A 14,128-nucleotide genomic window follows, 5' to 3' on the forward strand; every position below is an offset into this window, starting at 1 on the left:
AGGTTTGAGCCTCTTGACTTTACCTCTGCCTTTTCTTTCCCCAGATTTATGAGTTTGTGTGACATTTACCTGGATCTACCCTTCTGTCAAAGCGGCCATAATGATCTGGTTTCACAAAGGTAAGGTCGATCTGTGTTACATTCTGAATCATAGAAAAGTGAGAGAAAAGAGAAACACAGACTGTGAAAGGATGGGGTATAATGGACCCTGTTCCCAGTAATATCCCCTTCTTGGGAACTGCAGCTGATGAAGAGAGACCCTCACTAGCCATGTATTGAATATTTATACCGGTTCTCACCTAGGACAGCCAGAGTCTCTCTGCTAGGAATTTGACATTTTGAACTAAAAGATACAGAAATATAAGACTAGGAGAAAGTGTAGGAACTTCTGCCATCAAGGAGCCCAGAGTTATCTTAATTCTACTGTTTCTGAGGCTTGGATACAACCTGTATTATTACCTGTAGCTGTTCTGGCAAATTACCACAAACTGGGTGGTTTAAAAGAACAGATATTAATTCTCTCATAGTCCTGGAGGGCAGATCCAAAATCAAGATATCAGTAGGGCTGTACTCGCTACAGAGGCTCTAGGGGAGAATCTGTTCCTTTCTTCCCTGGCTTATGGCTTATTGGCTGGTAACCACATCACTCCCAGCTGTGCCTCTGTCTGCACATCATCTTCTCTCCTGTCTTTCCCCTCTATGTGTCTCTTATAAAGACACTTGCCACTGGATTTAGGGCCCACCTGGATAATCCAGGATGATTTTATCATCTCAGGATTCTTAATTACACATACGAAGAAAGATCCTTTTTCTAAATAAAGTAACGCTCACAGGTTCTGGAGATTATGACATAAACATATTTTGGGCAGGGGGCACCACTCAACCAAATACACCATGCTTCCAATTAATTTTTTCTTATTAAGTAGTGCCAGTTTCTATTACTTGCAACCAAAAGAACTTAAATAGTTTGGTCTCTTGATGCTAGTGGCAGTAGTTATAAGTTGTTTGTGCCATCTGTATACTAAGCTTGACTTCAGAAGTTCTCCAACTTTAGTGTAGTAAAAATTACTTTGGAACTTGTTAAAAATGCAGGTTTCTGCCCTCCTTTCCAGAGTTTCTCAATAAATTGGTCCAGGAATCTTCATTTTTAACAATTCCCAGATGGTCCTGATGATAAAAGAAAGGGAAAATTGTGAAAGCTCTGACCCATTCATGTCCCGTTCACATAAAAGCAAGAGGAAAAGCGATGAAAAATAATTTGAAAACTTTAATGATGTTGTTTATATAGTAAAAACATAAAATCTTTTAAATAAGGTACATTCAGTTTCTCAGAGCATCTAATATTCAGATAATTTATATTTCATACACTTTCCAACATTAAACAATTGACTAAATAATGCATTTTCTATAAAATGATAATTCAGTTTACACAGGTAAAAGTATATTACAAAAATACTCTACACAGGAAGAATGGCAGTACCTATTAGGAAATGTTACAAATGTTCTGTTAAAAAATATATTTTATCTCTTTCATTTGTCATAATAATAAACAGAATATATATTTTTTTCTTTCTAAAATTAAGTCTTACACAGTTTCCCTTCAGGATGGTAATATGTACAGACCTTATATCTGAATGAATATAAATAGCAAATACTATAATAGTGTTACAGATATATTAGCAACTTTTACAGAAAAAAAATGGCTTTCTAATAAAAGCCTCTAGTACAGCTGAATTCTCAAAGCTATTTAAGTTAGACATTCCCATGTTTAGTAAGGCACAATGGAGTCTAGTTTATTTCCAGTTGAATTACTGCAAGCAGTAACAAGGAAAAATATAGTCAGTAGATATTGGACCAAATCTGTTAGTTGGATAAATTATTTGGGGTTTATTAAACTTTGGGGAGAGATGTGAGTTCTTTCTCCACACCATAGTTTCTTTTCAGGCACTGTGGCCAAATCTAGTCCTCGGTGATGAGAAAGAAATCATTGTACCCTCCTCAAGCGCCTGAGAAACAGTTTACTCATTTATTGGATCTGGTCCATGGTGAGGAAACAGCTCAATGACCATTTCCGGTTATAAGCAGCTTATCTTTAATGATTGGACCTGGTTCCCTATCATTTCTAAAAATAGCTTCTGATATAATCTGTACATGGTGAAACTGTGAAGGAACCTGATGGTCTTCTTCAGACTCTGAGTGACAGTTTTGGGGAAGTGGTATGTCTTCAAGTGCTTTAGGGCATGCATCAGGCCCTTGCGGGTGTCTTGGTCATCATTTTTTATTCTCCAGAGGCTGAGAAGCTTCAGGATTTGATCACTTGATTTGCACGTCTTCATTGTTTTCTCAATGTCTTCTGTCGTCACTTTCTTCCCCGGCAAGCTTTCCATCAGCCTTCGAAGCTGCTCGAAGGTGAGGTTCATGTGCCCAATGTGCCTCTGCACGCTCTTTTCACAGAGTTCGATATCTGCATAAAGCAAAAGCCCAGAGACATTCACGTAATCCACCTAAAGCCACCGTGAAACTACCCTGAGGCAAAAGGAGGTTCCCCAGAATTTCATAACTTTAAGGATAACCTCCTCCTTTCCCTTTGGGGAGGACTTAAGTAATGCTAGTTATTTCTGAGAATTGAGTTAAATATTATTTTGTGTTACACTAGGATAATATGCTTTCCTATATTCTAGGCATCCAACACAGCTTTGTGAAAAGCCCAAATTTGGGAAATAACAGTGGGAAACTACAGACACACCGTTTTCTAAGAAAATTTGGAGAAATTAAAAGTGTAACCTTTTAGGAAAAACACAAAGTTAGCTATTTTATAATACAAACTTTCATTAACTGATACCCAATATATGTGCTATTTGAAGAATTAGGTCCTTCAAACGGTCTTTAATAAATAGCACCAGGAGATCATCAGCACAAAGGAGGAGCCGTGAAAACCCAATAATATGAGGCCAAAGAATAGTAGGATACACATGGCCTGGAGAATATTTCAGTAATGAGCTAGGACATAAACATAAGAGGGAGTAAATAACGTTTCTATTGATGACATGAGTCATTTATTATCTGTGGGCCCGAAGGCAAGTCTCTTCATCTTTCTGGGCTGAAATGTCCTCATTTATAAAATAGGAAATTCGGTCCCTTCCAATTCTAACAGTCTCTGATTCTCTCCTTCCCTCTCTTTTTGCTTCAGGGCTGATTATGCTTTCAAAGAATACATTTTGTTTGCCAAAAACAGAAGACAAGTTTACTCTTTGCACAAGTGAAACCATTCAACTGTTAAAACTGTTAGTCGCCTAAGATCTGTTGCCTCAGTTTCAGATGTTTGAGGCTTTAAGGTTGCATAGGACTCCTCAGTCATTTAACTACATGTGAAGAGCAGAATGGCTTTCTCCTTGACACTGTCTGCATTATGAAAACGCTCCCTCATTTTTTCTGCCATGTCCTCCCAATGCTAATTAAAGTCAGAACTTTTTCTACTGTGTATCCTAAAGCTTATGGTCCACACTGGATGAAACTTACTTCCTTTTCCCCTCCGATTCTCTCCCATCGTAATACACACACAAACACACACACACACACACACACACACACACACACACACACACAGAGAGAGAGAGTTTCTAAAGGAGATTCTTTATAAAACTCTAAAACATGAGAGTACTTGGTTTTAACTAGCCCTTTTCTCCCAGAAGCTCAAACACTTTGCAGACCTTATCTCATCAATCCTCACGACATACGCTATTAAAATGGAAATCTTAAAATAGGCTGTGTTCAGATGCAGAGAACAAACGTATGGACACCAAGGGGGGAAAGTGGCGGGTGGTGGTGGTGGGATGAATTGGGAGATGGGGATTGACATGTATACACTAATATGTATAAAATAGATAAATAAGTAAATAAGTTTTAAAAAATAAAAATAAAATAAAATAAAATAGGCTGTGTTGTGAGGATTAATGAGAGGATACCTGTAAGACACTTAGAGGCTCTCTGGAGAGAATTACCACATAAATACAACATAGTTTCTTGGTAGAAATGCAAAGGAAGATCTAAAATGGTTAAAGAACTTCTAGATAGGCCAGAAGGGATGCTCCTGAAACTGCTAAGGGGATCCAGAGTCAGATTTCCTGAGGTCTAGTCCCGCATTTGAAATGTATTACCTCTCCCTTTAGAGAGACACTTGAAAAAGAAATTGGGGAGTAGAGGAGGTGAGAATAAAACCTCACATGACTGCTCTAGGAATAGCGTATCCACTATCACTTGATGAATACGTTTTCAGTCCAACAATCATTCCCAAAGGGAAACATCATCCACACAACTAAACAGGTACATAGTCTTGTTTCTGTTGTATGATAAACAGGTGTCCTGATTTCTGATCGAGTTGTTTATTTCAGGTTACCATACCTTGGATGATCTTCTTGACCATATCTTGGTCTTTGTTTTGATGCTTCCATAACTTCAGCAGCTGGAAAGTCTGTTCTCGTGAGCTGTGTCGTCGTTTTATCCTCTCTATGCTCTCTGCGTTCACCTTGGTGCCAGGCAAATTGTCTACCAGGACGCTGAGCCAGTTCGGGGTAAGCTTTGTGGGAACAGCAAACCTAAAGAATGCCTCCTCACACAGGGTCATGTCTAAAGGAAGGTGGGAAAACCAAGAAGATTTACTCAATAATTGGATTCTTGGACGTCTAAGGGACAAAAATAATAATAATAATAATAGTAATAATAAAAACCAACACAGTTGAGTTTTCCAGGATATTGCATGCTAAAATGAGAAGTTTGAATAAAATCAATCTTCTGTTGCCTGGTCTTAGTGGCAGATCACCAGTCCAACTGGGTTTGTCCTTTCTAATGTTCTTTTAGGGCATTTTGTGGGGGGAGAGTTTAACAAACATCTAATAAGAATGTATTATTGCTATAAATAAATTACAGCAAAAATTCTATATATATAGCATAATGTGTATATATATGTTAATATATACATTAACATATTTTAATGTAACTATGAAATATTTTGTTAAAGGTTTAGCTGGTGTCTACAGGTTACTTCAAGATCAATGCCAAATCACTGTCTTTAAGGGAGCTTGAAAAGTAATCTGAAATAGTGTATTATTTTCTGCACACACACAGACACATAGTTTACCTTTGGGAACAAGGATGGATACAGATGTATAAGCGTACATTAAGTGGGAAAATAATCAAACACAAAAACATGTCATTTAGAAAAGAAGTGCAATGGCCTGAGTGTCTGGGTAGGGTTGGTATATCCCAGGGATTAATAGTTTATTTTTGGATTCATTAGGTCTGGGTTTGAATCCTGACTCTGCCATTCAAGTTCATACATTAACTCGAACAAACTTTACAGTATTTTTATAAAGATTAAAGTCCATATAGCAGAAGTGTCTGGCATATAGTAAGTGCTCAAAGAATGATAGAAATAAAATTATAAAATGAATTAAAGAGAATGTTAGAGGTCACCCTTCTTACTATCCCCTCCCTCGTTCCATTATTTAATAAGAAAGCAGAAAAGCTGAATGACTTATCTAAGATTTTTGCAACACTGTGAAAGAATGTTGGAACTGGGTTTGAATCTTCAATCTCCCAACCCACATTCCTATGTTTTATATACTTCTATGTCGCACAAAAAGATGTTTGGGGAGAGTGAAGCTGATTAAATGCTAAAAGGTCGATCCTCCTTGGTGTGATGAGTCCTTGGTAGAAGGTCTGAGGTTAATGTGGTGGTAGGAGTGGCAAGGTGAGGACAGCAACATGATTAGTGCCATCACCAACATGAGGTGCATTCAGGTAACTTGAGCTTGGAGCTACTGACCTTTCCTGAATAAAGAGTTTAAGACAAGTACAGGAACTTAGAACTTCCACGCAACAGATGCAGTAATACCCTAGGTAACAAAGCCAGTATTGCACTTCTAATTTATCATCTATGTATGTCACTGTGCTTCTTTGTTGCCAATTTATACTTTGGCTAATAATACGGATATTCTTAAAAGTGATAAAAATGCATAGCTTAAAAAATTCTGCAATTTGGACTCTGATCATCGAGCCTTAAACAAAATCTTTACACCACCCCGTTCTCCGAGGGTAACATTCGATTCAAGTGTGAAAGTCAGGGTTTGGAGCATGATTGTGAAAAGATGGGAACTTTTTGAAAGATTTCGAGTTGTGGCTTCAGCGATGATGCACAGGGAATAGCCTCAGTTGGTTAAAATTCAAGAAAGGGAAAATATAAGTTTGACTAAGAAGGGCCGGAGGGTCTTGTATTCAACTCAGAGGTGGTACAAAACTGATACTTTGAAACATAATTACCTATTCCACATTTGTGAGTCGATTCACTGTTTCCAGAACATCTATTGTCATGCGTTGCATTTCCTTTCTGGGTTAGAAGGAGCCCAAATGCACTGCAATTTGTGTGCTTTCTACAGGGTGCTTTAGATGACGTCTCATTGGAGAAGAACCCATCTGGACATCTTTTGCAAACTGTATTTCGCTCTGGGGTTCCTACAGAAAATACCAAGCCATTTAGCACATTCTTCTCAAATACTTTCGCAGCAGATACCATCTTAACAGAGTTTGGATAAGATTTTTCACTTGGTTTTTACTGCTACTATTATATTGCACAGAACTTGAGTCATTTTCATTTTTCACTTCATTAGACAGAACAAAACTTCTAGAGTTAGACCCTTAGGCCGTCTCTCCTACTTGTAATACAAACACAAATGTGTTTTGTTGTTACCTACAAGCACAAAATTGGGGAGGAAAGAAAAGAAGGGTATGATGTTCAATTAGTCCTGCCTGTGCTAAACTGTCAGTAAGATCTTTTCATCAACCATATTCTCCACACAATTATTCCTGGGAAATCATGAAGATAACTGCTGTGTAACTGCTGTAATATCATTCTTTGAAATCAGTACCCATGGAATGCCGCATCGTTAAATTCCAATCAGTTCCTACTGAAGTTCCTTCTTTCCTGAATCCTAATTGTGAAGCAACTCATAAGTATGCTAACCTTGAGAAGTAAAAATTTACAGCATCATAATAAACTTTTGAAGGTGGCAATAAAGTTGACCGTAGACTCAAAAGGGTAAGCCTGCAGTTACATAGTAAATGGAAGATGATATACCATTTGCTTAAACTGTTGAGTCTGAAAAGAGCACAGTCGTTAAAATTCAGGGAAGGGTGACTGTAAGGGCATTTTATTTCATGGTGGAAAGATACTTGATAAATTTGGGGAAATCATTGGCAGGAAAACTTGAACCAGTCAACAACTAAAGATGCTATTAAAAATAAATATCTTCAAACCCTTGACTCTATGCCTGTGTAGATCATACATTGCAGTGTACTTGCATATGAAAATACCTCCATCTAGTGTAAGCTAGTTGAACAGATTTAGACTTTAATATTCAAATGTAGCTTTTACAGGCCAATTCTGGCTGACGCAAAATACCAAATACTAAAGGGACAAATGAAAGCTACAGAAAGTTAATAAATTTCATTTATTAAAATTTTCAACCTCCCATCTCATTGTATCCTTTACCAAAACCAGAAAAAAAGAGCACAATGGATCGGTTTTAGTTTCAACTCTGGCTTCTTTCTTTTCTAAAGGGATTGATGATGCATTGACCAATAAACATGACAGACGGTTGGCAGAAAAAAAAGAGAAGGGGTAACCATGCATGAAACCTTCACATGTTAAATGCCATTTCCAGGGTTGCAGTGACATCATCTTAGGAACCACCTTAAAAAGAGGTCTATTTTTTTAAGTACTATCTTGCTACACTCCTCTCCTTAAATGGGATCCAACTTGATACCAAATTCTACAATATCTTAAGCAGAGGTATTTGGACAGAGATTCCATGGTATTCTTTCATTGCTAATATTCTGGGGTTAAATGATCTTGGACATCTGGATCCAAGTCTCCCTTTGCCAACTGCACAAAGAAGAATCTTGTCGTTCTTCACATACACGTTGATGGCTTGGGTGTTCTCATGTGTCCCAATGAGAAAGTCATAGGTACAAGACATTCTTTCAGGTAATTTAGCCTTTAAAGTTCTTTACCAAGAGGAATCCAAGAATTATAGAAGGAAAGTTTCTTAATGTATTTGGAGGCTTTATGTAATGACCTTTCTGAAAACGACTCCCCTCTTCTATGATTGATACAACTTCTTATAAAAAGATATATCCATCTAAGTAAATGATTTTGCCTTATTAATATCAACAGAAGCATACAAGGTACAATCTGGCAGGCAAAATGTGAAATAGAATGGCAAGAGGAGTTTTGCTTTTCAGTGGAGAATTCACCATGCTAGCCATAAGCAATTACATAAGAATTACAGGACTAACAGGATGATGTACAGTTGATCCTTGAACAATGGTGGGTTAGGGGCACTAACAGTCTTGCACAGTCGAAAATCCCATTATAACTTTATAGTCAGCCCGCTGTAGTCGGGGTTCTGCATTCACAGATTCAAGCAACTGGGATCGTGTCAGTACTGTAGTATTTACTATTGAAAAAAAATGTGCATACAAGTGGACCTGCGTAGTTCAAACCCATGTTTTCAAGGGTCAGCTGTAAAATATGGAGAGGAGAAGACAATCTGGCTTCAAAGCAACAACAACAAAGAATGATTATTAAATACTTTTTAGAATAACACTACAGAATCTTGCCTTGTCTTTGGACTGGAAACCTCGTATTTTCCATGAGGAACTCCTTTGTAGATTTCTAGGGAGGGAGTAGTGAGTAAATGAATAAATGTGTACCTTTGTACTAAGTCTTCTGGCTGCCTGCTTACTTCGTTCTACAAACAAATTTTCATGCTTATGTGAGAAAAATCCTTACTACTTCCATTATTTTTCAAAACTTTCTAGTTTCCAAGCTGCATAACCCCTGCTTAATTAATTTTCCTACATATATAAATTACTGAATTGAATTAAATGGATCTGTTTCTGTTGGATGGGCTTCCCCCTCTACATCTTGGCTTAGCTTTTGAGTCCCAAAGTATCATCCAATAAAAGCTAAGAAGTGTCACCAATTTCTTCCTCAGATACTCATACTAGAGGCATTTTAAGGAACTGTCATGCAATTTGCACCTTCTGTGATTAACTTTATAAAATTCACAACTTAGGAAACTTAGTAGTTCAATTTTTGAATATGTTTCCTTTGTAGGCCTTTAAACCTAAAATGTTTATAATAATTTAGACTCTATATTACAACTTCTGAAAGTCAAAATAGTTACGAATAATTAGCATCCTCAAAACCAATGACTGTCAACCAGGGGTGATTTTGCCATCCAGGGGACATTTGGCAACGTCTGGGACATTTTTGGTTGTCACAACTGGGGGAAGAGTGCTATTAGCATCTAGTGGCTGAAGACCAGGGATACTGCTAAACACTCTACAATGTACCAGACAGCTGCCCACAAAAAGAATTATCCAGCCCCCAAACGTTAGTAGAGCTGAGGCTGAGAAACACTGCTTCAGACTGTGTAATTGGAATCTGTACCTATTACTGCTTCCTCCAGAAAAGTAAGTGAATACTCTTAATTTTCCCAGGCCAGGAGAGCATGCAGACTATACCGAAGCTTCGTGAATGTAGCAAAAAACAAAAAAAAAAAAAATGGGTTGCAACTTTAAAAAATTCAGTGCACACTGGCCTTAACCTATGCTATGCAAAATGCAAAAAGAGAAAGTACTTTGTTTGTAGACAAGTACTTACTCTTGGCTTGACAGTCTGCTTTGTCTAAGATAAAGAATAAGCTCATTGAAGAGACGCTGCTACCATCTTTATCCTCCCAGACACTCAACTGCCATGCCAAAGGAAGAACTAGCTTCATTTTTAATAATGAACTGCATTTCCCCTAGCCATTCTCATTTCTTACATAATTAATTATAACTACCCATTGTTAGCATGCCAGAGCCTCATTAATATCAGCATAATTACTCTCTTGGTATCAATTAACATTTTTGATGTTTGTCAGAAAGCACTGCAGTTCGCAGCTCTCCATGCTGAAGTGAAACACAGAGGTACAGCTCAGCTATATACAGTGCAACTCAGAGTGTGTCTCTTGCATCTCATTAGAGAGTGATTTGCTGCATTTGAGATTTGTAACTAAATTGCCCCTTAGTGGCAAAGTGTTCCTCTGAGGAATGGTTCTTTGGCAGCCATCCAGACACATAGTACATACCTAGCAGGTTCCATTACCTTTGCAATTTGCTGTCCTGCAATGTCACCAGGACAAACGTGTTCCCTTAACCTTTCCCTACTACCTGACTTTGTATGATGCTAATGAATTTGGCCACATGTTGGAAGCGGATGCATACCAGTGTGTAGCACTCCAAATCCAGAGGGACAGCTCCTGTGTTTCAAGCAGAACTCCAGCTCCAGGTAGCGCCCCTCCTCGCATTCGCACACGCGGTTATGGGTGCGATTGCACTCCTGCTTGACGTACTGCAGTTCTTTGCACACTGGGCTGCAGTACAGACACTCGTCACTGGTGTGCCAGCTGTCTGTGTAGTAGTGGTCAGGACAAGGGGTACACAGGGTCTTCCGCCTTGCTGTGCAGTGCTGTTTTAGGGAGGTGCCAGGAGGACATTTATCACACATCAGCTGACGAGAGGTTTCGGGGTCATAATGAAGGTACTTTGGAGGAAAGGTTTCCTGGGTGGTCCATTTAATGGAGATGTCCAGGAACTAGAAGGAGAAAGGGAAATCATGGCATGTTAGCATGGAAATGGGGTGGTCCTTCTGTGCAAAAGCATCATTAACCTCAAAGAGTCCTTTAATACCTGAAGCCTCATGCCCTTCCTGCCTACTGAGCTACAACCACAGAAAGTGAGTTCAGAAGCCATAATTCTTGCCTCTAAGTAGCTTAATCTCAAAGACCACGATGGCAATAGCAGCAAAACATATTAAGTAAATCTAGCTCATAGATGGCTGGAGTGGAAAGCTCATCAGAACAGAAATGATTACACTTAGATGCACCGCTAAATAACCCATGTGCCCTGAGTGACACTTTACCTCCCTGGGCTTCAGGCTTATCGCTAGATTAGTGAGTTGGGTGAACTAGTGGTTCTCAGAACAGCTATACCAGAATCACGTAGACACCTTGATAACATGTAGATTCCTGAGATTTATATCCCTAAACATTCTGGTTCCACAGATGTGAAGTTGGGGCTGGGGATTTAAAGATCTACTGCTGTGATTCCCATGTATGGAGCCCATACTCAATAAATATAATTTATTCACTTGATGATGGTTATGTCCCAGGCTCTGTTCTGGGCAATTGGGATACAGTAGTGAATAAAATAGTCAATAAACTCTGTCTTATGGAGTTTACCATCCAACTGGGGGAGTAAGAAAATAAATAACAAATTAAACATAAATTATACATTAGAAAATAAGTGTTGTAAAAAATGATCAAGTAAAAAAGATTGGAAATATGGAGGGGAAGGTGGAGAGATTACAAACTTTAAATGGGGTGGTCACAGTAGCATATTTAGGACGAGATGATATTTTTCTTTTAGTTTTCCCGTTCTAAGATGTAATGATTCCAAACATATGGTAAAGTAAACAGTTGGTGATTACAGTCATTCCGATCATTCATCCACTCATGCAACAGATATGTACTGCATGCCTACCAGAAATATACCAGAAATATGCTGGTGAGTAAGATACGATCTTGGGACTTCCCTGGAGGCGCAGTGGTTAAGAATCCGCCTGCCTGGTGGGCTTCCCTGGTGGCGCAGTGGTTGAGAATCTGCCTGCCAATGCAGGGGACACAGGTTCGAGCCCCGGTCTGGGAAGATCCCACATGCCGCAGAGCAACTAGGCCCGTGAGCCACAATTACTGAGCCTGCGCGTCTGGAGCCTGTGCTCCGCAACAAGAGAGGCTGCGATAATGAGAGGCCCACGCACCACGATGAAGAGTGGCCCCCACTTGCCGCAAATAGAGAAAGCCCTCGCACAGAAACGAAGACCCAACACAGCCATAAATAAATGAATAAATAAATAAAATTTAAAAAAAAAAAAAAAGAATCCGCCTGCCAACGCAGGGGACATGGGTCCGATCCCTGGTCTGGGAAGATCCCACGTGCCACGGAGCAACTAAGCCCGTGCACCACAGCTACTGAGCCTGTGCTCTAGAGCCCGTGAGCCACAACTACTGAGCCCACACACCCCAACTACTGAAGCCCGCGGGCCTAGAGCCCGTGCTCCTCAACAAGAGAAGCCACTGCGATGAGAAGCCCGCACACCGCAACAAAGATCCAATGCAGCCAAAAAAAAAAAAGAAAAAAGATACGATCTTTGTCTCTGTGCAGCTGGTAATCTACTGGAAAATTCCTAGAATTTTAAGACATATTTCCTCCATAACATCATATGGTGCAGTCTTGAATCTCATAGGTGAATGATGTCTAGAAAATTAAATGACTACCTCTCTTAAGGTTAATTGGGAAAAACTTCAGGGAGCAGGCAGGGTTTCAGAGGTTTCCATCCATAATGGCCGAAGAGCTGTGTGCATAGGAGAAAGAAGATTTTGCAGGCAAGAGTGCTGCTTGGGAAGGCAGCTCCAAATGGGTATTCTATCTTGTAGTCTAGATCTCAGAAGGTCTTCAAGGGAACACTGAAGTAGTTCTTCACACTAATTAGAAGAAAAAGTGTTGTTTGTGCGTAGGGGTGGTTTGTTTGGGTTTTATTGTTTGTTTTTGGTACAGGGATCAACACTGACTGTTTTCAGGCTTTGGGAAGGTGGCAGGCCAAACACAATAATTTTTTCCAAACTCTCTTCTTTGCAGAACTCAGGAAATCTCACAGAAACCCATTGACCTGGAAAAAGTGTGCCAAGCAAGGGAAACAGCACTCCCTTTTGAAAGAGGAATAACAAAGGTAAAGAAAGGCCTTTTTCATAAGCATTTGGGCATTTTAATAAGTAATTCTATTCACTTCTTATTGGGACATGACAAGGGTCAGGGATGTCTGGACCTAATATGAGCCGATAAACCAGATTGAAAGAATAAAATATCTCACGTAGGGCCATGGACTTTTTAACTGAGAGGAATTTTCAAAGTGCTGTGATGTAAGGGACTCCTAACCAGCAAAAAGTAGAATACAGTGCAAAACCGGGGCTGCTTAGGTGGTATTTTCAGGATGCTCTCATGACCCGAGGGTTTTGGGGAAAAGTATGTTCTTGAATTTCCCTGGGGTTTTCTATTGGCTCAGATAAACTGGGTCAACATTAGGAGAGAGAAGTGGACCAGTAACGAGTGCAAGCTCTGGTTTGGTATGGATTTTTCAGAAATAGATGGAAACTATTCATTCAGCACATATCTATTGAGCATCTACTGTGTACCAGGCATTGCGGAAGATCTTAGCATATGGTGGCACACAAAACAAAGATGCTCTTCAAACTGCTCACAGTCTAGTGAGGAGGCAGAGACCATAGAAGTAAAGGAATAAATAACTACAAATAACGATCAATGTTTTGAAGGAAATGAAGCAAGATGAACTGACTTTGTTGCTTCTTGGTCATTCGAATCATATTATGCTATATTTTTCAAGGCCCCTGTGTGGGTTTGGCTCCAATATTTCTAAAATATTCAACACTAGGGAATGAAGTTTTCCTGATGCAACTCGCAAAGACACAGGAAAGCAATGAAAAATGCTTTTTTTCTCTTGATGTTCACTTTCAGTTTCCTGAAAAGCCACTTTTGAGGGTTCTGTTCCCTCAAGAAGCTCAGCTCAGAGGTGCATAGGGACGCCTTTGTCTTGCTTGCTGCTGCTGAGTGAGCCCCATCCTGGTAGGGCTAGCACTCCTGAGACTTACCCCCGCCTGACTTCCTATCACCCCCCCTTTCTCACACCAACATGGCTCATTTACTCATCGGCTGAGCCTTTTCTCTCTCACCAAGAAGTGATGAGGGTGAGATGGGAAAACCGCACAGATGGTGCTTGTGTTGCTCACTACAAGCAACCACACAAATGCAAGACCTGACCAAGAACACTGATGCCATTTGTATTTTTCTAGGCAGTTGGACATGACACTGTTGGTTTCCTGAAACCATGCTTAGGAAATTAGTTGCCATCTCTTCAAAATACAGGGAAGCTTAGGTGAAACGAATCCACA

General features: G+C 39.5%; 1 protein-coding gene across 1 annotated transcript in view; it reads right to left on the bottom strand.

The window, feature by feature from the left end:
• Positions 1–1,251: 1,251 nt before the first annotated feature.
• The window catches only part of TNFRSF11B (TNF receptor superfamily member 11b), a 28,025-nt gene continuing 15,148 nt past the window's right edge, over positions 1,252–14,128 (bottom strand). Inside the window, exons 2-5 of the mRNA XM_068525785.1 lie at positions 10,329–10,698; positions 6,318–6,509; positions 4,401–4,625; positions 1,252–2,463 (exon numbers count right to left, since the gene is read on the bottom strand). Coding sequence (XP_068381886.1) covers positions 2,075–2,463; positions 4,401–4,625; positions 6,318–6,509; positions 10,329–10,698 — 1,176 coding nt within the window. The 3' untranslated portion in view covers positions 1,252–2,074. The remainder of the gene's footprint in view (positions 2,464–4,400; positions 4,626–6,317; positions 6,510–10,328; positions 10,699–14,128) is intronic.

The sequence above is a fragment of the Eschrichtius robustus genome, chromosome 17 (genome assembly GCF_028021215.1).
Source record: "Eschrichtius robustus isolate mEscRob2 chromosome 17, mEscRob2.pri, whole genome shotgun sequence".
NCBI lineage: Eukaryota > Metazoa > Chordata > Mammalia > Artiodactyla > Eschrichtiidae > Eschrichtius > Eschrichtius robustus.